Source organism: Bemisia tabaci, chromosome 3, assembly GCF_918797505.1.
Source record: "Bemisia tabaci chromosome 3, PGI_BMITA_v3".
Lineage (NCBI taxonomy): Eukaryota > Metazoa > Arthropoda > Insecta > Hemiptera > Aleyrodidae > Bemisia > Bemisia tabaci.
In genome coordinates this window covers 24,484,824-24,511,865 of record NC_092795.1, presented here as the reverse complement: position 1 = coordinate 24,511,865, position 27,042 = coordinate 24,484,824, and the positions used below count along the sequence as shown (strand labels likewise).

Genomic DNA, 27,042 nt, shown 5'->3' with positions numbered 1-27,042 from the left:
TTAGGGGTGCATCTGCAAGCAGAAATTTCACGAGGAAACCAATGGAACCACTTTCAGAACCTCAAAATTTTGTATAAACGGAGTTATAAGCGTTTAAAGTTTCATAAAATTTGTCCGACCTCTCCTATTGACTGGACCCACTGTGCGGCGCGGCGCGGTGCAGCGGCCGAGACCGCGGGAGGCGCGGGCCGAAGGAAGGATCCGAGCCGGAGCCGCCGCGGCAGTTGAGTTTATCTGCTATCGGCAGGCGTCACCATGGATACCTCTTCCTTCCTCCAAATCGCCGTAAGTACCCTCTAGAAACACCCCCGCTCCCCTCGGAAAACGCATTCGTGTGGAGTAACAAGCGCGTTTTTTTGCTTACCAACGGTTAGTGTCGACGCAATTTACTGGTCGGAAACTCGATGTTTTCTATCGGAAAAAAGCCAAATTTGATAGTGAAACTGCAAAGTGCGTAGTATTTCGGTTGCGGTTTTTGAAAATGTCTGCGCCTACAGGAAATTGGAGAAGTTTTCACAAAATATTCTTCTTACAGAGCATAAAAGTCTCTTAAGTTTTCAATAAATGACGTTAAGTGGTTTTTCGCGTAAAAAATGAAGTATGACAGGCAGTCTGCAACGCTGCAAACCGATATTGGCATTTCCCCAGTTTCAAAATCGATTTGTCATAAGTGTGAACCCTCAAAATACCCGCGTCCCCTCGAGAAAACGCATCCAACAAGAGGGTTCATCACTCTGATCGAAGGAAATGTAGGGCCATGTGCGTTTGTTTGTTTGTTTGTTTCTCTAATTGCATTTATCAAAGCAACCAGAGCGAAGACGGACGCGATCTTTTGAAAAGCTTTTTTTTTAAAAATAAAGCTACGGTGCACATCTGACACAACTTTTCACATACCAACACTCCCACCCCCATGGAAACGCACCCACCGAAACGATTTATCGCTGTGATCAAAGGAAGTGTGGTGCTATGCGCGTTTGGTTGTTTGTGTATTTTTATAATCAAATATTTCAAAGGACTTAAATGATAACGAAAGCTTTGATTTCTTTCAAAAGAAGAATACAGCAATGCGGCCGAATCCAACACAACTGCTATGCTCCAAAACAACCCTGGACCCAAGAAAACGCATCCACCGACAGGTTTTGTCCCTGTGTCTAAAGAAAAACAGTGTCTTACGCGTTTTTTTTTTCTAATCAGTTATGTCAAATCCACTAAGTGATAAAGAACACGTTAATTTTTTCGAGTTAAAAAAAGCAGCAGTGTTACAATACAACTTTTACTCTCCATATAACCCTTACAGCTCTCCAGGACTCGTATCCACCGACATGCAATTTCGTTGTGACGCAGGAAACATAGTGAAGTGTGCGCTTGTTCTTTTTTATGACCAAATTCGTCAATGTACCACTGGTAAAAAACACCAATTCTCTTTAAAAAAGTAAACAGCAATGTGACCAGTCCGTCTCAGTTCCTGGAATCCCCGCACAGTTTATGATGTTCTGGCCGCCCAAGCAGGTTATTGGTACCTACAACCAAAATAATTGTGATGTGCTCGTTGATTTTCGTTTTGCCGGAGGTGTTCCTGCGGTACATGACCAAACGCGGGTGTGGTGCGTGCGTTAATTTTGGTTCCAGTAGAAATGTTCCGACCGAGCCCAACAGTCAAAATAACTATTCTCCGTTTTTTAGTTGACTAAGTTTTCGGGGGAAGTTGAGTGCTGGGAGTGGACACAAGGCTTGAACTTAATCTAAAACGATCTTATTGACACTTTCATTTTTTAGTGTGTGCTATGTGATTGTGAGTAAGGGCAGTTTTTTAGCAAAGATTTCCGGGAAATTAAATATCAGTCGGAAATTTTCCGAAACGCTCCTCACAGAGGTCTCATTCCCGAAAAGGGAAAAGTTCTCACTTTGATTGTCAGCAGGAATCATGGCCGGATTTACCTACTTGCCGCCCATGGGCTGCCTGTATTTTGCCGCCCTCTTCTCATTCATTTTGAAACATCAATAAAAACCATCAAGTGAACGTGCCGGAGGGAGAAGGGTGCATAAGACGCGTTCACTCGTGTTGAACACATTTTTTGCGTAGGCCCTGTCAACACTACTGGCAAAAGTTCACGGAACTTCACGCGAAATTCAGTTCCATAGACCTATCTCTGTGGGGACACGGCCTTTCATTTGTAAGAAATGAACTAAAAGGTTAAGAAAGAACAAACATAAATGTGGTTTAATAATTTTAACTTCCGCCGCCGTGCCGCGCTGACCACACTGTGTTTGGCGCAATGCGTGAAGTATTCATGTAGTCTTGTAGGCACTGTGCGTTTCACGCCGCGCCGACCGCTGTTGACCGTACTGTGTTTGACGCAATGCGTGAAGTATTCATGCAGTCTCGTAGGCGCTAGTATGTGTTACATGCCGACCGCCGCGTCGAGGGCTTCTCCTTTCATCTCAAGTCCTTGTCATCATTTCTCTTTGCGCCGCGCCGCTCCAGGCCAAATTACGTGTTTGGTTTCTCTCTTAACTCAACTAATTAAAGGTGCGCAGTCTTTTGCATCACCGAAATACAACAAATTAGAAATTAATGAACTCTCAGGAAATGAGAGATTTTGTCACCTTTTCTTGTTTGTAATTTTTTTCTGAATCCGATTTTTTTGTACCTGCATTTAAAATTATTTTCAAAATTTGCCGCCCCCTAATTTTGCCGCCATGGGCCGCGGCCCATGTGGCCACCCCCTTAATCCGTCCCTGGCAGGAATATCCTTATTTATGATCCTTTTAGTTAAGGATATCCTCCTATCCCGAAAAAACATTACGAGGACTACTTACATCAGTGGCGAGGCGTGAATGATTGACTATCGATATTTCCCCATTCGAAACTGTGGTAAAGAATCGATTATTAAGGTGTCCGTTGCGAGCACGCTCTTTATCGATCCTTTTACATAGGTGTAATTGGGATGGATTAATCGATTTATAGCAAAACACGATACGCTACTGGCTTATATTAAGACTAGGTTAATAAGTCTGGAGTCCTCCAGTGATTTTGTTTAAACGAATACAAGCTTTTTCATTAGCAAAAATCATCAAGTACCCAAAATAAACTATTAAATCCTGGAAAATGCGCCTACATACGAGGTTTTTCACTAGCAAAAATCACCAAGTACTCAAAATAAACTACTAAGTCCTGGGAAATGCGCCTACAGTTTATACAAGAGCCAAGTTAATTAATGGGAGAAATGTTTATTGTCCTTTTTCGGTCATTCCTTTGAGTTCAGAAGGTGGCGTAGGTCAGATATGGCAGGGTATCAGAAGCGTCGGTTTTTATAGTGAAAGTTAACGTAAACTAACACGCAATTTGGCCTGGAACGGCGCGACTCCGAGAGAAACGATGACGAGGACTTGAGATGAAAAGGAGAAGCCCTCGGAGCGGCGATCGGCGTGTAACACATATTAGCCCCTACATGACTGCACAAATACTTCACACCGAAAAAAATAATATGCTGCTTTAGCATCTAGGATGTCAAAAATGTGTCTGGTGATCCCAAGATGTTGCCTTTACTGCCCCCGCAGTTAATTTTAACATCCTGTGAATGCAAATGCAACTGCGGGGGCAGTAAAGGCAGCATCTTGGGATCACTAGACACATTTTTTGACATCCTAGATGCTAAAACAGCATATTATTATTTTCGGTGCACGCATTGCGGCAAACACAGTGCGATCAGCGTGAAACGCATAGCGCCTACAAGACTGCTCGAATACTTCACGCATTGCGTCAAACACAATGCGTTCAGCAGCGGTCGGCGTGAAACTCATAGCGCCTACAAGACTGTCGGAATACTTCACGCATTGCGCCAAACACAGTGCGGTCTGCGCGGCGCGGCGGCGGGAGTTAAAATCATTAATCCACATTTATGTTTGTTCTTTCATAATTTTTTCGTTCATTTCATGTAAATGGAAGGCCTTGTCCACACAGAGATAGGTTTACGAGACTTAACTTTCGCGCAAAGTTCCGTGAACTTTTGCTAGTAGTGTTGACAGGGCTTTCCCAAAAAATGTGTACAACACAAGTAAACGCGTCTCACGCACTCCTTCCCCGCTGGCGCGTTCATTTGATGGTTTTTATTGATGTTTCAAAACGAATGAGAAGGGGCAGCAAAATACAGGCAGCCCATGGGCGGCAAGTCGGTAAATCCGACCCTGCTGAAAACCTATAAATATCTCCTCAGATTTTTTCAAGAGTAAATAATTTCCTTGGGAGATTTTCTCAACGTCCAAATACCCACAGAGTCTTCTCCTTTAACACGGTGGCGTCATCCTCGGAAAATATCGCAGCGCTATCGGACGAACTGCGATAATGCCACACGCGTTTATTTCCGCTCCAGAGTGGCAGCGGTACACGCGCGAGTATCCAACATCCATCGGGAAAAGCGGAAATCAGAGCCCTCGGCCGACAGTTCTCAGGCATCCACCTGCTCTGAAACGCGTCTGCAAAAGGGCATTCCTCCCTCTTTTTTTCACACGCGGCCCATTCCGGGGGCCTCCGTGAAATGTCGAGTGTGAACTGCGACTGCGGTCTGCGCCGCTTCCAGCCGAGGATTTTTTGTCCGTCCGTTCTTCTGCTCTTTTCGTGGTCAAGGCTACGGCTAATCGCTCAACTCGCACTCGGCGCACAGTGGATCAAGTCCATCAGAGAGGTTGGACATGAAATTTTATTTTACTACAACTGCAAATTTTGATGTTTATTCCGTCAAATTTTAAATTTCGAGGGGTGCTTTTGAAAGAAAATTTAACGAGGAAACCAATGGACTCACATTTAGAACCTCTAAGTTTCATAAAAACGGAATTATAAGCGTTTAAAGTTTCCGAATTTTGCCCGACCTCTCCTTTTAACTCGATCCACTGTGCGGCGCTGGGAAATTTGTCATGCCGCTCGAGTGTGCGCCATGCCGCGGTTTGACGTCCGGCATGCGATCAATGCAGTGATAAGGGCTCCTGTCTGTTCGAATTATTTGCTATCAGGGGAAAAACTAGGTATTGAGCTGCTTTTCCCTCGCCTTTCCTGCACGCATTATTTTATGACCATTTATGGTTGGCGCTTTCCTCTCTTCGTGTATTAGGCTTTTTTCTGGAGTAATAAGAAATAACACTCAATACAAACTTCACCAGAAAAAATTAACTTGATTTAATCAGAAATGTTCGGGCAGTTGTCACCACGATTATATTCTCTTGAATTAAGAACCTCTCTGGAATGAAGCAGATTTCTGCTTGAACGCGGTCTCCTCTCTTGATATAAGCATCTTTTTTTCTTGATTTTAGAGGAAATCCTCTTGGAGGCAAAAAGAGTATTTCTGTTTGGATCAAGTCACTTCTTTCTTTTTAGTGAAGATTGAAATTTGCTTGGGTTAAGTTGTTGGTGACTGCGGTGAACATAAGTTTGGCCTATACATTTATATAGGTACAACAAGTACAGACCTGCGATGGAATGATTAAACAGAACCATTTCCTAGAGATCATCCAGTTCGATGGAGTGATTTTTTTCGAAAAATCATATGGAACTTTTAAGAATGTAGCGAAACACTTTTCATGGGGAGCTAAGGAAAAAAAATTCTGATAAAGAAGGTCCGGAAGTATATACTTGGTTAAGTTATATACCATAACTTCTCATATCTGATTTTTTGAGACGCAGAATTTTATTATTAAATACTCAAAATTAAATTTAACCCCGAGAAATAAAGCCCCTTCCCGTACAAATACTTACAAAGCAATAAAAACATTCTACAAAAAAATTTCGATAATCTAAAAAATCTCGAAAGAATCATTGTATAATAAATTTTCCACCGCTATGGGCTTGGCCTCTTCTTGCCAAAGAACTCCTCTCCTCATTGCTCGAGCATTATTTTGTAGAGGAGGAGCTACAAACAACGTTTGAAAGAAATGAAACCCAATTATCAATTGATTAATTCTACATGCAGCAGTAGGAAGCTGAGGTTCTCACGACCCGACAGAAGACACGGCACGACCAAGTGGTATTGCCTTTTCAGACTTGTAATTTCCTTTTACTTGCGTCACGTATGCACGTAATAAAACACCGAAAATCCTGTAATGGCAACGTTTAGAACGAAGGTCATCTCATTGTCTATTGCTCCCCAATTAAATTCTCGAGTCAGGTCAGTTTAATAAAACTCATGTGGAGTAGGTGTGAAAGTCCGATTGAAAGATCGGTTGGCGCTGCCAACTTTATCCAATAAATCTATGGGTCCGTTACTTTTCGCAACGAGAAAAATAGGAGCGATCAAATAGTTTGGCAAGTATGGATGTGAGGATATGAATGCTAGCCCTTGGGATGGAGAAGATATATGTCTTTTTCTGTTATTTTTCAGCGTGGCACTAAATAAGATGCTCATTGCTTTTATGCAGATCATCTTTGTTTTGACCGGATACAGACGACCTTTTCTTATTGAGGCTTAATCGATATTACAAATACGATACCGCATTTGGGCGTATGTATCCAAAACGGAACTATGTGCACATGAGCCCTAAGATCCATAAGAATATATACATTACAGGGCTCACGTCATAATGCACATAGTTCCGTTTGGTAGAAATACGCCTAATAGAGTCTACGTAACATGGCGCTTTAATTTTTTTCCTTCACATATGGTTACGAGGTGATTCAGATTTTGAACTTGATTTTGACTCATCTTAGGAATGTAAGTTTTTAAGTTCTTTGGGAACTTAAATTTTTGGATTCAATAGTGCATAAATAAAAAAAACTAAATATATTTCAGCTGATTAAAAGTGATGATAAAAAAATTTCTAAGATATTTCATGAACACTCACGGACTCAAGTTTGTTCCGAAAGCACGATTTTCACAACGTCACAAACGCAACATAATATTGATCTTCATCCTAAATTGTATCGGTAATTTTCTTTTATCTGTCTATTTTTTTCAATTATATTCATTGAACTCAGTCCGTAAAAACACAAACGAGCAAATTGTTGTGCACGCATTTCTTTGTTGACCAACACTGATTGAACAATGTTCGCAAGGATAAGGTTTGCATCTAAGCTCCTTTTAATGAAGGCCATCGCACAATGCACCAGAAAAAATTACAATTGACATACTTTAGAATCGCAAGCATCCCTTTTTAAAGTGTGAGCAACATTAAAACTGCCTTTTGGAGGGATTTAAACAGTTTAGCGCGCCTTTGTGCCATTAAAGACGGCTTAGCATGCCATAGAAACTTTTGATTTCATTTGGAGACAGTCCTGGCGTCTGGAACAAACGGAAAACCACCTGATCATTTTACAGGCGCTCATTACGTTCAATTTACAGATAATAAACGCTGGGGCCCCTCATTCCATCGATGCGGTGGTTCAGTATTATAAAATGACTTGACTCGGCTGTTTTTTTTCTACCTCCTTCCCCTCCACGTTTGCTATCGTCCAAGTAAGCAAGTCACTTGCTCACTCAACTTTATTACAGGAGTTCAAAATCCTACCGGGAGAAAATTCTCACGGCATGCTTTATTCTTTTCATTTAATTTAAACTAAAGACTTTATCTGAGCGTCTGTGGTGTCTTCAATGAACGACCTTGACCCCAACCTAAAGAAGCGACCACTACTGTAAAATATGGAGCTTCATTATGTGAAGCATTCAAAGGTGCTTCAAGAAAAACGACGAAGAGGCGTTTGCTGCAGTCTTGATTTATGTGGAATGAATGCAATTCTGACGTGGATATTTTTTATAGCTGGGGATCGTTCTCTTTTTGTTTCATTTCGGTCACAAAACTGATTGAAACTGAAACTAGATTACATCATTTTGTGACTCAATTTTAACCACTAAGCTACTCAGTTGCGATGCAATGTTGACATCCGAGGACAATTATAATTCCATTTTTGTGCACGAATTTTTAAGTGCTGATGTGCGTGTTAATCTTTCGGACACATTCGTGGCCGAATTGAAATCTTGTTTCAATTGAATCAACACCGTCAAAATTGAACATTTTTAATAGCAATCTTCGTCTCTCATTTTCCGATTGATTTTCATTTTATTATATATCATTATATTTAAATAAAATACGTTTTGCGCTCCATCTCTCCTCATCCAGCCTTGCAAGAACAACTGAATAACACAATTTCTGTCTCGTTTCCAGGCATTATAAAAAAAAATCAAGCTAAGTTTTTTAAAATATTCAACAGATTCATTGTACAAATAAGAATTTGAGATCATTCGTCAACGTTTTAACTTCATTAGCAGCTGTCCTTTTTTGGATCAATTGGAAAGCTCTGATTGTTTATATCGTTTGACGGCACAAAAACCAAGAACAGTTCGCTTCACAAATGCGTAGTTTGATGGAATCACGAGGTGAAAAAGGCAAAACTGGTCCTAAACCACAAAGTCCAAATTTGCGGTGTCATTTTTCCAATCCCGCGGTCCTCTCACCAGAAATTTTAACCAGAAATTTCCAAGAAATAAGAAAAACTGAACGAATCCAGAGAGAATTTCATCTATATCACACCAAGCTGGAGAAGATGGAACCAGAATCTTCCTCAAAGAATTTTCTTTTATTTTATTTCGTTTTTTCCCTCACTGGTAGTTCGATTTGATTTCCTGGCAACATGATCTGGGTTCATAAAATAGATGATTTAGAGCCAATTTAATCTCTATATAAAACCGGCTTCACATCAGGGATCAAGTTAATCTGGTATATTTATAAAATAAAGTGATATTTCAAGAGAAGGGGGGAGAATTTAATAATCGGCGAGTTCACTTTATTCTGAGCATTTTGTATTTGAAAATTATCCGCAAAGAAGAGCGGTCATTTTTAGAACAAGAAACAAATCAGGGTTCTGGACCTTCATATGCAAGAAAATAGATTAAAACTGAGAGCTAGTATTTTTAGTAATGGTGGAAAATTGTACTCTCCGGGGCTGAATATTTAGTGACGTCAGAACAATTTCATGTTTATTATTTGAATAAAAAAAAATAGTGTAACATTCTAATTAAAAAAAAAAAATCCTTAGTCATTTAAAACAGTTTCAGAAAATCTTAAGGAGATATTGTTCCTTCTAAGAATCAAAATATAATCGGATTTCAATGCAATCGCGGTAAGGGTATAAAGATATGAGATATGAGAGGTATAAAAGTCAAGTGATTTGAAAGTCTGCAGAGAATTGAATATTTTGAACGAAACTGACGAGCGTGACCCCTTTTTCCGGATGGCGCGACTACTTTTCTATCCACGCGTTAAAGTCACCGTTGTCTCACTTATTCTCCTCATATTTTTGGCACACATAAGTAACTAAAATTTACTGTTCTAGTGACCGAAGGTCTCTTTAACAGTGAACAGGTGTATAACAGCAAAAAATGGTTTCGATGGTGAAACTGTTAAACCATATATCGGTTTGCGGCGTTTCAGACTTCCTGTCATACTTGATTTTTTAAATGAAGAACTACTTAACGTCCATTCTATGAAACTTCCGTGATTTTTCTTCTCTGTGCGACGCAAATTCTGAGAAAATCTCTAGGAGTGATGTCGATTTGTTTTTCTTTCAAAACAAAATAAAACATGATTGGAGATTTTTAATACCGCAAACAAGGTACGACGTCAAGAAATCTCAGCTCTTGTATCTCAATTTTTTTTTGAAAACCAAATTAATATCAGTTCATTAAATTCTTGGTCATTTTTTAATTTTCATTAGGCACCGTACTCACGAATTGCACGCGCTGCACAGAGAATTAGGAAAATATGTTGTTTTTCCACCTGAATATGCAACTTAAAAGCTAAATTGAGATCGTGAATATTGTATTTGCTTCAGGTATACTTTTCCATGCTATTTTTTCAATGTAGGCTTTAGAGAACGGACCATCTCCGTGTGATTTTAGTCGGATCACATTTTGCAATAAGGAACCACTATCTCTGGATTTCCCATAAGACCACATACCTGCATGGGAAAACCAAATGGCATGTATGCTGTTACTAAAATGGGCCAGAAATAGTGGTTCCTTATTGCAAAATGTAATCTAGTTTATCCTTTATCTATTGGTCCATGCAGAATCTTAATTTCGGATACCTGCATTCTACTACTACTATTACTACTACTACTACTACTACTACTACTACTACTACTACTACTACTACTACTACTACTACTACTACTACTACTACTACTACTACTACTACTACTACTACTACTACTACTATACTACTACTACTACTACTACTACTACTACTACTACTACTACTACTACTACTATACTACTACTACTACTACTACTACTACTACTACTACTACTACTACTACTACTACTACTACTACTACTACTACTACTACTACTACTACTACTACTACGACTACTACTACTACTACTACTACTACCACTACTACTACACTACTACTACTACTACTACTACTACTACTACTATACTACTACTACTACTACTACTACTACTACTACTACTACTACTACTACTACTACTACTACTACTACTACTATACATCACTCTTACAGCGCTTCTCTGCGCTCAGTGACAGCCAACCGCCACTGGTAGCGCCGCTGATACGTTCTTCCTGAACCAAACCATGACGTCTCGCGAACCATCTTGGGATCCGATTTCCGTCACGCTCCTCGTGATTTCTCCGCACGGTTTGGCACGTGCGGGCGCGGAGACAAAGCCCGCGGTGGGGAAAAAGAAAATATGACCTTCAACTTGACTCCGAGCAACCTTTAACCGTTCCGCCCTGGCCTAGATCTCACGTTTGCACGTGTAGAATGCACGCGACCCCCGCCTCCCCCGCATGCAAACCCCCCTCCCCCCTCTTCGGGACCGCGACGGTAAAGCGCGCATATATTTATGAGATGCAAGTGCAATTTGCGCCGCGGCCTAGCTCGATCCTCAGACTCGCGGTGCGACGTCGAAGATCAAACGCGTCAAGAGAGACGAAGCGAATTTTTGCCATCGATATTTTCGGAGCCGCATCCACAACTTTGTGAAATCTGAATTATCGAGGCAGTATTTGATCAACATTGGCGCGAAATTCTTGAAATTATTGGTTCAATACATTTTTTATTAATGTATTATAATGTACACATATAGAAATTACATGACGATTGCCAGACCTACAAAGGTCTTTATGAATTTTTCCTTATTCTAAATACAGGGTATAAAGATAAACACCATTTTACGATCTTAAAATTATTGCAGTAAGGGTATAAAGATATGAGATATGAGAGGTACGAAAATCAAGTGATTTGAAAGTCTGCAGAGAATTGAGTATTTTGAACGAAACTGACGAGCGTGACCCCTTTTTCCGGATGGCGCAACTACTTTTCTATCCACGCGTTAAAGTCACTGTTGTCTCACTCATTCTCCTCGTGTTTTTGGTATATATAAGTAACTAAAATTTACTGTTCTAGTGACCGAAGGTCACGAAAATGAAATAAAAGATTTATTAATAGAAAGTAACAGAAAGAAAAACAATGGCAAAGTTGAAAAGAGATAAAGAGAGCAAGTGGTATAGGAATATCAAAAATTTGAGAGCATCAACGGTGCAGAAACAAAGTGAGTCCAAGGAAAGCTTGGAAGTAAACAAGGCCTGCAAGAGCAGGTTGGGGGGTAAAAATACTTGGATGACCCTGGTTCAATACATTGGCGAACCCAGACATTCGTATGAAGGGCGGAAGGGGAGTCTGGGGGGCTCCCCTAGAAAATTTTAGAATTTTTAAGGCATTTAATGAGCAGTTTGAATCGAGCATCTGTTTTTCTTTTTTCCTCCGTTCCTCCCTCCTTTCGTTCTTTCCTTTTTCTTCCTCCTTTTTTCCCCCCAAAGAAGGGAAGGGCGCACGCCCCCCACGCCCCCTCCCTTGCATCCGCCTACGGTTCAATATCGTGCCAGTACTCAGAGAAACGTAACTTCATTCGAATATTGCGAAATTGACTCAAACGCTAATTTTTTTCCGAGAATATGACTACGCAGATTCTATCCAAAAATTTAATCCGTTTTTTTGCGTGTAAAGGGAAGAAAAAGCTATGAAATTTTCAAATGTAAACGTCGTACGTTTTACTGGCAAAAACACAATTTGCTAGTTATAATGTTCCTATGTTGGAAATTAATTACGTTCCTTTGTCTGGAGAACGACGTATTGCGCTAGCGCTAAAAAGATAACTTTCATCAATGATCGTGGTGTTATGAATTCAAACAGACGAGACAAACACAGTTGCATTTCAAAAGTCATAAAATGACTTAGGTAAGAGGCTTTTAATACTTATTTTTCTTCTTCTTTTTTAAAAAAAAGATAGAGAAAATGAAGACAAAATCAACAAGCGTAGGAAGACTCGCTCGTGATCTAATGCAATCCGCATTTTTTCCTAGGGAAAATAACGTCTCGACTTTTCTTCAAATGCTCTTTTTTCTTCACAACCTTTTGTAGAAACTCTAATCTTTAGCCAATTCTTCAGGATCACAATTTATAAGACGCAACATTTTTTTTTTTAAAGTGACAATCATAATTCAACCAATTTCTTATGCAGTTGACTGCAACGTCCAACTTTATTTATATTCGTACCTCGTAAACCAATCATCGAACTGGCGAAGACAAAGCTCAATGATGAAAGACATTGCAAGCTTTCGACCCAGTTACTTAAATCAAGCCGATTGAAACCTTCCCTCGGACAAAATATTATTCAGAGTTGAAATATCTTTCAATGACTTCATCTTAAATTTTAATTTTATTCTCAGAGAGTTACAGACTCGATGACAGTCAAAATTGCTGTCTTTCATAAAGTTAGAATGTTTTCGTCAGTATTGGTAATTTAGATGCTACACCGTCAATGGTGAAAACTAAACGATTTTGCAGGTCAATGACATGCGGCAGCCGAGAAGGAAACTTTCTTGGAAAGATTAAAATATTAATTTTTTCGACTCAATCGACATGTCTAAACAAACGTTTAAAATTCGCATCGGTATGAAGAGAATATTCTTAAGTTCTTCCTTAAGGAAATACTTTTCTCTCGACGTGTGCGGTTTGGGTTAGGTGAATCAAACTTAACCTTACCGAGGAGTGGTTCAGATGGTTACCCACTCTGACCACTTTTTTGGGAATAAAGGAAGCGTTTCAAAATAGCGTTGATAAAATTTTCGAGTCTTATCGTTTAGTAATCAGTCCCTTTTCTTAGAGCTAATCTTATTTTTTCACCAAAAAGGGTACTTTGGGCTTTGCGTTAGCCTTATTTAATAAATTTTATGTTTCTGAATCGACAATCCGTTGAGTAGGAAATCAGGAATTTTGATGCCTCAAATATGACTACACACTTGTTGAACAGAATTCAAAATGATCTTTTGGTAATTTTTCTGCAAAGTTTATCAACTGTTCACGGTTTTAACATTTTGGAAAGAAGAGTTACTTGGTATGCACAATGATGAACTTTTTTTTTTTTTTTTTTTTTCCAAAAATAATTCTCTACATTTTTCTACATCTAATACACGTATGTATCGAAAGGAATTGGAGTATTTTAACGGAATCAGCAAACAATTACAACACATCTCCAATTAAATGGATTGATGATTTTCATTGGCATGTGTAGCCAATCAAATAGCCTCATACTCTAAAATAAAAAATTATTGATCAATTCTTGACATTCATACGAGATTGAACGACTGTTGACTACTTCATAACGTCATAATAAACAAACTGCGCCAAATCATCAATATTTCGCATCGCCAATCAAAATCGCTCTGATCTCCTATCATTAAACATATTTTGTAAATTCTGATTGAGCCATTTTCGGATACTCTGTGACGTCATTTAAACCAAATTGCACGCCAAATCACCACCCCTCTTTTCCCGCCGTGCAGTCTACGGGTGTCACAGACTAAGCAAAGGTGAAAAGCCGGCGAAGGAAGACACCTCCACTGCCGTGCTTAGGAAAAACGCCGTACGAACATTCGAGAGTTGCCAAATTTCCTTTGATAAAATGTTTACTTTTGGGGAAAGTTATGAATACTTTTCCTTTAAATTTTCAGAATCTTTAGGTGAAATTGCGAACAAAATTATCTGAAAAATTGGGAGGAAAGATATTTATAAGTTTATCAGAAAATTTGCGTTTTATTAAAGGAAATTTGGCAACGCCTGAAGGTTCATACAGCGTTTTTCCTCAGCACGGCAGTTCAAGGTTAGTTCTGGATCCCCAGCTCCCGAGCGGACCGTATTTATCTTAAAAGGAACTATGTGAAAATTAATCGAATCAAAAGGAACTGTGTGCGTAGGATCCGCATACTTCATAGTTCCTTTCGGTTGTGTCCATGTGTACATAGTTCCTTTCAGCACAAATACGTCCAAGCGTGACTGTCTCGGGCTAATCTGCAGCTATTATTTATCCGGTCCAGAGGAGGATGCTGTGCAGAGGCCTGTCGCGGCCGCGGCGCGGCCTGTTATCCGTCGCTAAGTCGCTATTATGCTCACCAATTTGAATACTGCCGTGCTAAGGAAAAACGCCGTATGAGCCATCAGGCGTTGCCAAATTTTCTTCGATAAAATACGAATTTCCTGGTAAACTTATGAATATTTGTCTTCCAATTTTTCAGAGAATATTGTTTGTATTTTGATCTAAAGTCCCTGAAAATTTCAAGGAAAAATATTCATAACTTTTCTCATAAATAAACATTTTATCGAAGGAAATTTGGCAACTCTCGAATGTTTATACGGCGTTCTTCCTTAGCGCGGCAGAATACAGGGTCATTGACTCCCCGGCGACTTGCACCCGGTGAGACCGGTGCGGTGGGCCGTGAAAACGCAGCCACCGAAAGAAACGTTGACCGCGGCCGCGCGTCGAGTCGGACGCCGCGGGCACCGGAAGAGCGAGGACGATGATGAGGAGCTTGTAACCTAACGAGGCAATTACGACATCGATGACAGCAGAGATAAAAGCCGAATTTTCGCGAACGGATCGGGTTCAGTTTTCGGCGTAGTGCCGACCTCCGTTACGGCGAAATGAGATGCCCTCCGGCCGTGCTGCGACTATACACGGTTCGGTTTTTCACGTGAGGAGCCACGACAAACACACATACAATTTTAGACCTGTCCATTATAATTAAGTCTATTTGGATGGAAAATCGGCCAGCACGTCCACTGTTGCCATCCCGATTTGTTGTGACTTGCGGTTTGCCGAGCAGCAAATCTTTTGGAGGGAAAATATTCGCGAAATGTGATTGTTCCATTAAATCAGATAATTTTCAATGTCGCCATGTGGCATTTGTTTTTGTGGACTAAATCTTGCAATGAGGCATGCGGTCCGTTCTAGAAACAACATATGTTTCAATAATTTCCCTATGCAAATGGGCGATTTATGATTATGCCCATGTGGATACAATTCCTTACTGCAAAGTTTAGTCCTTTTACGAGCCCAGTCAATCCATTCGTATTAGAAGTGACACTGTCTGGCTAGACTTCAGTGGAAGTTTTTGGTTGATCACCCATCAAAAGTTGGTAAAATTCCAAAAAAAGTATCTTTTTAAGGGGAATTTTGATGGTGATATTGGGCTCTACGATCCGTACGGAATCCTTGGACTCGCATCCAATTAGAAAACGACAAGGTGGTAAAATAGTGCTAGGTTTACACTATTTTGCGGGGGACTGCAGTGCCAAAAAGTTGAAAAGCGTCTAGTAAAAATGAGAAAATTGAGCACTAATGAGTATCAGTACAAGACGAATTTTTGACTCCAATTGAAAACTGTTGAACTTTTTGGTCATGCTTTTCTCTGCAAAATTGTGTGGACCCATCACTATTTTTCCCGTTGGTTGCACACAGTTACGGTCACATTTTTGGTGTGTTTTTCTTGTTAGAAAACGACTCAACTCATCTGTACCAAAAGGATCGAGATAAAAATTCTCTCCCTAGATATTGGCACTGCACCCAAACCAAAATCTGAAGCGAGCCTTACACGATCAGGACGAGGTTCTAAGAGGGTCACTCAATGACCCGAACTTGCACCTCTAGCCAATGAAAAGGCTTCGAAAATCATGGCTGGCTCCAAATCGACTTGGATGTAGGGACAGGACTTTGAAGGGGAGCTAGCCATTGCGTTGCGTTCATCGATTTGCGGTCGTTGGGGTCTTATCGTGGATCTACTGTCGGAGTTAGCGTGCTTGCGGTTCGCGGGCCTCGTTAATCCAATCCACTCGCGGTCAGTTCACGCCTAATCCAATTGAGTCTCAATAGAGGTTAGTTCGCTGAACATCGGGTTCGTTCGGGACGATGATGCCATATCAGGCTCTCAGGACGCCCTCAAAAGTTCAACGCGTAAAATAATCAGTTGTTTTCAAAAGGAAACAAGTCCATTCCTCGATGAGTCTTAGTTAGCATGTCCTCCTATGCAAACCAAGGCTCATGCAAAAATGGATTTGTTCCTTTTTGAAAACAACTGGTTCAAATGTCTTGCCACGCAGCTGAGAACCACGATTTTGAACTTCGCACTTTAATTTTCTCAGAAAACGTGTGAGTGTTGAGAACCACTGGGGCGAGGTAAAGGAAATGGAGGTATCTTCTTCTCGACCCTTTCGGCGGAAACGAAGCTGTCCGTTTCTGCCAACGGAGCCGTGGCGCGAGATTTAAATGTCAACAATTTTGCATGAACTACACTTTCCAGGTAAATGTTATGCATTTTATCCGCGAAATAGGCCCTTAAACCTATTTTGATCGGACTTGCTCGTGTATTGGTCTCTAAGAACCACGAAAAATCTAAAACTGGAGAGCCAATCAGAGAGCAGCACAGTCTTGGCAATACTCTTCTCTTTGCCGCAACACAAGTGGAGGAAAGTGAAATACAAGTGTTTTTTGGGTAAACATCATGATTGTTCTTACGCGACAATGATTCCCATCGTCTCATATAGTTCAACATTCATCGAGATAGATATCCACCGACATACTCTCGTAAGTGTGCGGAGTTCTCTATGAATACTCCCTCGGCCAGATCTCGACAATGCTCACCGCTCAGTAGCCGAACAAGCGGATTTCACTATTTACTCGTCACACTTAACCCGGAATAAGGCCCTTCGTGACCCAAATATTTGTTTCGCTATTCGTCCCGTGGTAGGCGAGTGTGCTTACAAAAAATATGCTAATTGCTCCGCGGATGTCATGCCGCACGGATACACAATTTGCCCGTCCTGCGATGCCAAATTTCACTGCGGAATATGGGAATTTATATGGGCGTTAGATCGGAGTGCATCTGAAATTAGAAGAAAGGAACAAGATAAAGAGAAGGGAAGGAAAGGTGTAAAGATCATGCGGAGGGGGGGAGTGAGAGAAAAATGAAAAATGATCTGAATAAGAAGAAGAAGAAGAAGAAGAAGAAGGAGAAGAAGAAGAAGAAGAAGAAGAAGGACTATTATGAAGAGGAATAGAAAAAACGAGAAGGAGACGTGGAAGAATAGTGAGAGGAAAACCAGTGAGAAAAAGAAAGAGAAGAAAGGAGGAGAGTAGAGAGAAAAAGAATATTATGAAGGAAATGAAGAAAGTATTTTTCCTCGTTCTTTCTGCTTCTTCTTTCATCGATTGTTTTTTCTCTTCTGCTAACTGCTTCCTCTCTTCCTCCTCCTCCTCCTCCTCTTTCTCCTCTTCCTCCTTTTCCTCCTCTTCCTCCTCTTTTTCTCTTTGTTCTCTCTCTTCTTCCTCAGCCTTCTCCTTCCCCTCCTCCGCCTTTCACTCCTGATCCTCTTTATACCTCTTTTTCTCCTTGTTGTTGCTCTTCTTCCTTTTCTTCTTCTTTTATTTTTCCTCATCTTCATCATCATCATGACATCGTGTTTTTCCCCTTCGTCTACGTTTTCTTCTACCTACTCACTTTCTCTTTCTTCTCCTTCTTCTCTTGCTACTCCATTAATATCTTTCCTTTTTACTTTTTCGCGTTCATCAGCTCCTCTCCTTTTAACTCATTTCCTTTCCTCTCCTCTTCGATTTATGGTGCGTTTGCATTGCACTACCGTTTGGAGACCTAAGTCATTGCAGTTAGGTGTTTTTTTAAAACTATCTATTTTTTATGTGCTTTTCGCTCAATTTCATACGATTATAGCAAGCCTCGGGCCTAAGATACCCGTGTAGGTCAAACTAAAGTTACGTATGACGCAAATGTTTCGTGCACCGAAAGAAAAGTGAAGTTGATTTAACATTCTAAATGTAGAAAAAGTGTGCGAGAACTCGCAAAATGCTAAATTACCTACTGTGGCAGTCAGTTTTACATCTTGACATTGCTAAAGTAGCTGCTGTAGCAGTTAATTTAGCACTTTGTAAGTTTTCGCACACTTTTTTAACATCCAAAATGTTAAAAAAACTTCAATTTTTTTTCAGTGCGGTTCTTCCTTCGGTCTGATCCGATCCGGCAATAGCGGAGTCAATCTAGCGATCGGAGATGGCGAGCCGGTAATGCAATAAAAGCTCCAGAAAATGCTGATCTTAAATCGTTCCGAATTAATTGGGACCGGGATCGCTTGGGATTCTTGACCGATCATTATGGTTTTCTTGAACTCTTCCAAAGTCTATCTTCGTTCCCCCGTTGCCAATTTGTGTGATGTTGGCTAGGGGTGAAAGTTTTCTATTTGTGATTTTCTCTACGTGCCACCTGCCACCTGTATCTGATGCTCATTGACGCTGAATCCATGGCTGAAAGCGAACGAGGCATATTTTCAATCGGAAAGTTGCAAAACTCCGAGTTGGTACTGAAAACTAACCCTACAATTTTTCTCCCCAACGATGCTACGAATTTTCTCCGCTCATTCAAAAATAATCAAAGAAAATTACAGGGATCCACTTTTGATCAGAGTACTTTTAAAAAAATCAAATATAGTTAATGATGTTTGAACGTTAAAATCCAGGTAGCATTATTGGACTCCTGCTGTCACTGTTTTTAAAGTAATGATATGTGTTTAGTGATGAAGAGAAATGTTTTAAAATCTAGCATGTATCCTTTTATTGGGAAGTAAACATTCACTGCATTTATACTTCCCTACCGTTTCCCCATAAAGATGAATAATCGATTTTAAAAGATAATTTTCTTTTAATATGGGGCATCTGTCTAAAAAATGTCCATTAGTTATCTCTAAACATCTGGAATGAAAGAATTCAAATTTTTCACCATTGAATCTTTCTCCATTTTTGGATTGAGAAGTCAACCATAAGTTCAGCTCCTGAATAATTTTACAGAACACATGATATCATTTGAATTAAGGATTTAGAATAAAAGTCTCAAACTCGGTAAATGAAAACGACATTGACTTTATTACTCACGGCACAAAACAAAATAAATAGATTCTCGTGATGAGATGAGTTTACAGATATTCAATTGTTCCCAATCCCTAGTTGAACTAAGGAGTGCCAATTGATATTTGAAAACATTTAGCGCTGAGTAGAATTATGTTCATTTCGAATCTACCTAAACTGAAACCATGAAGGCCTGAAAATGCTGTCCGTTACTCCGCGCCTGATCCTGATGTCATGATTATGTGATACTTCTTTTGCATCCTCAGTTATTGAAGGCGTTTTCACGAGACGCGTTGCCAGAGATAGTAAAGTTATTCGCTAATTCTGCGATCATCCTCAGTAAAAACAGTTTTAAATTCCTCGCTTGACAAAAAATTTTGCCTGTACAAAATTACGAATTAAGTTTCATAATATTTTCTCAATCCCTCATTTTTTTCCTGCTTAAACTTTAAATGATTCTTTCCTGGTATTAATCGGGTTTTGCAGGGAAGATTTAAGTATTTTTTGAAAGGCAATGGGGTCTGTGCAAAAATATTTCTTCTTTATTTCTCTTGAAGAAATAAACATACATTTACGTCGCTCCTCAGTGCACTCTGGCGCTCTGCGACACCCAAACGCCACGTGTGCCTATCTTCCCAAAGTTTATCGAGCGACTGACAAGTGACAACGCAACAGGAAATCACCTTCGCGGTGCCTAATGGGTTCTTTGAATCAACTAATAAGCAGATATTTTGTTTTTATAGATGAAAACTCGAATCTTCCCTGTTGAACTGTACTCAATTTAGGCGCACAGGAAAAAAAACAAAACATATTGGATCTAGAGTCCAGACTCTTAAAAACACCGACAAGAAAAAATACTCTTGATTCAATCAGATCTAAACTTAAATCAAGAACCCAGCCTCTTAATTTGAGCGGATTTCCTTTTGATTTAAGCTTAAATCTGATTGAATCAAGAGTCCTTTTTCTTGTCAATGTTTTCAAGAGTCTGGACTCTAGATCCAATGTGTTTTTTTCCCGTGCGTCGTCCACCTCAAGACCTGGTGCTTATCCTACTCGTGCTAAATTTCTGGTGTTTTTCTATTTTCAGGCATGGCTGATAGCGGTGAGTGACTTGACTTTGGGGCAGCTCTACTCATCGATCCCGCTGCGCGTGGTGGAGGTCCCCTCGCCGTACCCATGGGGCTCCCGACTATCCCGTGGTCCCGGCCCTCTGGGACGCAAGCTCATCACGTTCCCGGAATACTCCTCCGACTACCCCACGGACATCCTGGTCCAGTCCAACTCCATCTACTTCCCGCCCAACTCCAACACCCTCCGCCGCAACTACTTCCTGCCGAACCCGATCCCGGGCAAGAGCCCCATCATCTTCCGCCCCACCTCCCTCCAGCACCACCCCCTCGTGCCTATCCCCATCCGCTACTCGCGGGTCAGCGGCAGTGAGACCCCCAAGGATCGGACTAGGACAGGGTTTGTTCTTGATAACTCGCTGCCCGGTCATGAGGAGCCCCAGTCTGGGGAAAGTCTACGCGTTTGGGAGTCCAAGCCCATCTCGGTGAAGCCTTTCCCGTTGGAGGTTTACGATCCTAGCCGGGTGTCGCCCACGCCGGCCGAGTCGCAGCAGAGATCGACCAGTGTCCCGCTCACCGAGCCTGAAGGTAATGTCCAATATTATCGTCGCAAAGATATGCAGATTGATCATACAAGTATCCAAAAAATATCCTGAAATAAGGTAAGGGCCTCGACTGAAAAGTTCCGTTGGATTTTCAGCGCAGAATGAGAAAATTCCATCCGTTTTTCTCACCATAAGGATTTTCTGAGACTAATAGAAAAATTACAAAATTTTCTAGATTTACGGTCAAGAGCTCAGGAGTTTACCATCTTTTGGAAAAAAAAATAACTCAAAAAATATGCGAACTCTCCTTGTCCGTTCCTCTTCAAATGCTTCTCGCGTATTTACATGTTAAAGTTTTTAAAAAATTGTATTTCATGACATGCTGAAAATGTCAAGATTCATGTTCGTTCAGGAGCGAAAAATCATGTTTGAAATTTACTACTGTATAGTTCCAATTTTTACAGAGAATGTTTTCTTACAATAGCAATGAATTATTTAATCAAAACTTGGAAAAAGTATCATAATTTCAATCCAAGTAAGGATATTTGACTGTTTGCCAAGTAATTTAACAAAATACCGGATTTTACAATTTGCCTGTGATACATATATCTGTATCCTGAATGACAAAAACGTATCATGATAAAAAGGGCCCTTCCTAATAAAGTGGTCAATCAATATGCTCTCTCTTTTCAGTCAAAAATTTTTTTGACTGAAATACTTTCCTTCAATCAAACATGTAGGCAATTTTACCTACATACAAGTTTAAATTATTGCATCACGTCCTCCACGTAGGCGAGCCAGATTTATGGAGATGTTTAATCAATTGAAGATGTGTGCTATGCATTCATAAAAATAGATAATAGATGGACCAGGAGATGAAAATTATGTACTTCCTCTTTCAGATGCCAAGACAGAAAAGACGAGTGTTCCTTCCGAAAAGCCGCAATTGCCAGTGGAGTCATCCCCGTTACCAGTTACCGACCGTAACATGGAGAGAGAGCCGCACCAATTCTACAAGAAAGAGAAGAACGGAAGGGTGATCTTCGGATTTCACACGAGGGAACAGACAAGGATGGAGTCCAGGGACGCCGACGCCAAAGTCTACGGTGCATATACCTACTTCGATCCTTCCGGTAATCCAGTGCGAGTGAGTTAAGCTACTTACATAATATTTAGGTTTACCAAAATTATTTTCAGCATCGGTAGAGTAAAGTGCATCAATATCGTGCTGAGAAAACACGTCGTATGGACATCTCCGAATTTTCAAATTCATATCGATAAAATATTTATCTATGATAATTTTATGAATGTTTTTCCCCTTAACTTTTCACAGAGACTTGGTCAAAACGTGAAGATCATTTCCCGAAAATTTAAAAAAAAAAATCATTAAAAGCTTTCCAAACATTTTTAATTTTACTGGAAGAAATTTGGCAATGCGTCCGATAATTCATATTCATACGACGTTTTTTCTTAGCAGGGCAGACCAAGTTAAAGACCCCATAAAAAACAAATACTCGATCCATAGAGGATACTTAAACACCTAATATCGGTGGCTGAAGTCGAAAAAATGCGGCGACGACGTTACGAATCTCCGCTTTTCTTTCCTCTAAAATTAACCTAGTTTTGTATGCGAATTTTCCTCATGAAATCGAACATGTTTTTAGAAAATTTTTAGAAAATATATTGGCCAGCTATCTTGTAAAAAAAAAAAAAAAAATCAACAAAATGGGAACGTTGGGATGGAAATATACAGTTTTCGACAGTAACTATCAACAGGATCATCGTGAGAAAAAGGGGTGAAAAGATTAAATTCACCCAAACAGGGCCGGATCCACCTATTTGCCGCCCATGGTCCGCCTATATTTTTCCGCCCCCTTATACTCTCACTCGTTTTGAAACTCAATAAAAACTATCAGATGAACGTGCCAGCGGGGGAGGGGTGCATAAGACGCATTTACTCGTGTTGAACACATTTTTTGGGAAAGCCCTGTCAACACTACTGGCAAAAGTTCACGGAACTTCACGCGAAAGTTCAGTTCCGTAAACCTATCTCTGTGGGGACAAGGCCTTTCATTTGTAAGAAATGAACTAAAAAGTTAAGAAAGAACAAACATAAATGTGGTTTAATAATTTTAACTTCCACCGCCGCGCCGCACAGACCGCGCAATGCGTGAAGTATTCACGCAGTCTTGTAGGCGCTATGCGTTTCACGCAGACCGCACTGTTTTTGGCGCGATGCGTGAAGTATTCATGCATTCTTGTAGGCGATAGTGATTTCTTATTGCAAAATATAATCCATTTAACGCTTAATCTGTAAGTGGTAATTTTCAAGTTTCACAATGCCGACGTACTTAATCGACGTAACTTTAATCGTTATCATAAGCATGCCAATTACACTTAATAGAGTATTTTTATGAGCATTAGTGGAGCACTATAACATGAACATGTATATACCTAACAGGTACAATGAAGTATACCTCTTTCTACTAGGATATTCAGTATATCAAGCTTACTCTATTCTCTACTAATTCCTGATTCAATGCTCGGATTATAGATGCAGTATTGGGATGAAGGGAAAGGATTCCACATGGCGGGAAACACGCTGCCGCAGAACGCCATGCCCGAAGTAGTGACGGATACTCCTGAAGTTCAAGCTGCCAAACAGCTTCACCACAAGTTGTACGAACAAACTCTTGCTCATTTAATCGATTTGCAAAATCTTCGGTAATTAATAGTAACGTAATTTCGTAATCAGAGGAAAATGGGTACTAACTTCACTGTTTAGAAGATAAAAATCGAAAATCGAAAAATGTGTATCTCAGATTTCAGCGTTGAAAGTCTTCAATCATATTTTATTTTTTTTGAAGAAAACTAACCAACGCTTTTTAATGAATTATTGTGCGAGCATCCTTCACCCATTCTCAGAAAAAATCTCACCAAATCGCAAGAAAATCATTTTGTTTATTTGTTCTTACATTGAAAAGTACATAATCTAATTTTTACAATTGAGTTACAGATTTTTGCCTTTAGCTACCGGAATACAATTTTATACAAAAAACCAAATAGTCCACTTAAAGCGATGAATTAGGATTGGAAGTAGTTCGTTCGAATGGAATAAAGAAGCTTAAAGAGTGTTCAGGATTTAGAATCTATACGATCCATGATTCCATCAGGCTTTGCTGATAAAGTGACTCATAATTCATTATCATATCCCATATTTTCGGAGACTTAAATCCTCATCAACCGAATTGTATTTGGTTTCAAAGCAAGATAAAGCCTGTTGTAAACTATTGACATCATTCATCAATATATGCTAACTTTTGCAACGTGAACCCTAAACATTTCTTCCAAAAGTTGCAGAGCAAAGCATTGGCTCTCCAAGTGTTTTTTTAATTGGAAAAAAGTAGTTACTATTAAAAGCCGCATTTTAAATACGTATATTTAAGTTTTCCCGGCAATATGTCAAGGACAAAAATTTGAGGAAAAATAAAAGATATCTACCCTAATTCTACATGTTCTATTCAATTTTGAAATTGCACGTACATATGGGTAGAAATTTCGAGAATCAGTTTCCAACTGAGAGTATACTTGCTTCTGGTCAAAATCAAAAGTGAATGCTTAAATTAAAACTATCTTTAACGTGAAATTTGGAGTTAAAGTTATCTGTAACGTTGAATTTACAGGAGATAAAACTTTCAACCTCTTTCCCTCAGCTTCAACTAGTAAGAAGTTTGTTTTTCCTCGATGGAGTAGGTCAAAATTCTGTAGGGACAGCTTTGCTTGAATCCCTATACAAATGCATCCCTCTAACGCTGATTAACAGTAGTAAGAAAGGAGCAACCCCCTTCTTCCATAGCGCATAACTAATATCAATGTCTTTACTTTTGTCACAGACCTCCCAAAGACATGGACGTTTATGGTGAGGCACCCGGCAGCACAGGCACCAAGCCAGCCGCCCCCACCGCAGTAGAAGAAGAAGAGGAAGAGGACGACGAGGTGATCATCGACAGCCAGAAGCTGCCGGATGACTACACACCCCCGACCAGCCCCAACAACCTCACCGCCGACAGCAAATCGAACGACCCCAGCGAGGACACCACCCTGAAGTCCGCGGACACCCCCGACGACGACAACGACTCCGTGGTCATCGAGAACCCCTCTCTGCGGAAACGTAGCAGGCGCGCCATCGACAACACCCGCGCCCCGCGACACCACCCCTTCTTCGGGCACGGCTTCACGAGGAACGCTCCCTTCCAGCTCCCCCTTTTCCCTGCTTACTCTGTATTCTCACCCCCCACACACTTCCGCCCCTCCCCGCCCGAGGTCCAACACCCCCCACCCGGAAAGTTCGCACCGCTGAAGACCAAGCATCACAACACTTTCAACGAACCGGTCGTCAAGTTGGTCTCTCCTTTCTCCGAAGTCGCGCATAGGTTCGAGGAGCTATTACACTCCAAGACACCGAGCAGCTACCCCGCAGAGCACGAAGAATTTGATCGGATCTACCAGGAACCACCAACATCCACCGGCTTTGCCGAAGAGCCTCATCCGTGGTTGACGGCCCCCAGCGCACCGGAGGTCCAAGACTACCCACCCCCGATTAAGCAGGACTTCAAACCGGCCTTCAACCTCAACGCTTTCCCACAAACAAAGTTCACTTCCGACTTCCACGTCAAAGGCGAAGAGATAACGAAAGGCCCGTTGTTCTCAACCTTCCCGTCGTTCTTATACCCGCAGAGTTCGCAAACCATCATCCGCACCGATGTACCTCACGACTTCAAGTACCACGGTTACTTCCCAAAGGCTCCCGTCAGCTACCAGATCACGCACTTCGACAACTCGGACCGCTTCCACTTCGCGAACCCCTTCTCGAGACCCTTCATCGGGCACGATTACACCTTGATCGATAAGAACTATCCGTCGTCTAACCCACAAGTCTACCTCCCCTACGTCCAGCCTGTGGTCGGATTCCCGCCCAGCGGACAGTTGTCTGACGTGACTGTTAACTTGCCGAGCTTGGATAGCGCTACGACTCCAAGTCTGAGCGCGGATAACTTGGAGCAAGGGAAGCTGGTGACGTCATCGCCGGTTGAGCAAACGACAGCCGCCCAATCGGGGTTGAAGATTATCGTGACGGAGGCTCCAGCAATTGAAGACAAAAAAGAAGAGTCGACAGCCACCGCGAATGGCAAGGATTCTGAGACGAGCACGGAGAACTATAAAATTGAGAGTAGCACGTTGAGCGAGTCTACTGAGTCCAATGAGTCTACGGAGTCGACAGAGCCTAGTGTAAACGAAGCCTCCTCGTCGAACGAAGACGATAAGAACGATTCTTCGTTGGTTATCGATGGCCGCTTATCCGCCGAGGAATCGACGTCCGTCGTCGAGTCGATCACGGAAGTATCGACGGAGGCGGAAACTGCAGCCCCAACCGGAAGGGACCGGGAGACTTCCAGTTTTACAGGAAGTGAAAAGGAGACTTCAAATTTAACCGGAGAAGATAGAGACACCTCCAGTAGTAGTTTGAGCAAGGCTGAAACCCCCGAAATCAACGGTAAGACTGAACAGAAAGTTGTAGTTGAGAGTTCTACCAGTGGAACCGGAAGTGCTGGTAGTGCGACCGGAAGTGAGTCACCGGAAACGGAAGGGGAGCTGACGAATACGGTGCGGCGGAACGCGGCCGAGACGGAATCACTCGAGAGGAGCATGATGCGGGTGGTTGAGATCCACGATGCGCAGGTGTCGCCGCGACAGAGGGTGCACTCCCAAGTCGGGGGTGCTCAGTTGGTGAGCAACTGAGGAGCGGAGTGGAGATGTGTTGTTTGGGGTTAACCTAAAGTTCACGTATTTCAAGGATCTCTCTTTTTACGCAACTGACTCTCTTGTGACCATGGACATGCTACAGTGAAACTCGACTTTCGATACGCTTTACATAAGATGTGATATACATTTAATTTTATATTTCATACTGTCAATATTTTTGTAAAAAAAATCAAATGGAGGTGTGTAGATTGCCGTTTTAGGTATTTGTTGTGGTAGGCTATGCAAATAAAAGGTTGTGTGAAGAAAATGCGAAGTACTTAAAATATTTTACTCCAGGTGAAAATCCTCAATGGGTGCAACACAATCCTGCTAAAATAAGTTGCAAGAAGCAATGTTAGTCGGAGTACTATTCTTAT

The 27,042-nt window shown here is 41.0% G+C and overlaps 1 protein-coding gene across 2 annotated transcripts; it reads left to right on the top strand.

Moving 5' to 3' along the window:
- Nucleotides 1–149: 149 nt before the first annotated feature.
- Nucleotides 150–26,933, top strand: LOC109031167 (uncharacterized). Of its 2 annotated transcripts, none has more exons than XM_019042526.2 (5): nt 150–285; nt 20,339–20,906; nt 21,766–22,010; nt 23,418–23,542; nt 24,757–26,933. In XM_019042526.2, the coding sequence occupies exons 1-5, from the start codon at nt 256–258 to the stop codon at nt 26,660–26,662; spliced, it is 2,874 nt and encodes a 957-aa protein (XP_018898071.2). In that variant the 5' UTR covers nt 150–255; the 3' UTR covers nt 26,663–26,933. The 2 variants fall into 2 exon arrangements, with proteins under 2 accessions (XP_018898071.2, XP_018898070.2); XM_019042525.2 differs by having other exon boundaries at nt 151–285; nt 23,418–23,587.
- The last annotated feature ends 109 nt before the right edge of the window (nt 26,934–27,042 follow it).

What these genes read in the sequence shown, in the direction of transcription:
- LOC109031167 (XM_019042525.2), top strand. Translation starts at nt 256, where the DNA reads ATGGATACCTCTTCCTTCCTCCAAATCGCC. An exon ending in CTTCCTTCCTCCAAATCGCC is followed by an intron (nt 286 to 20,338) that starts GTAAGTACCCTC and finishes TTCTATTTTCAG; the next exon opens with GCATGGCTGATAGCGGTGAG. An exon ending in ATCGATTTGCAAAATCTTCG is followed by an intron (nt 23,588 to 24,756) that starts GTAATTAATAGT and finishes CTTTTGTCACAG; the next exon opens with ACCTCCCAAAGACATGGACG.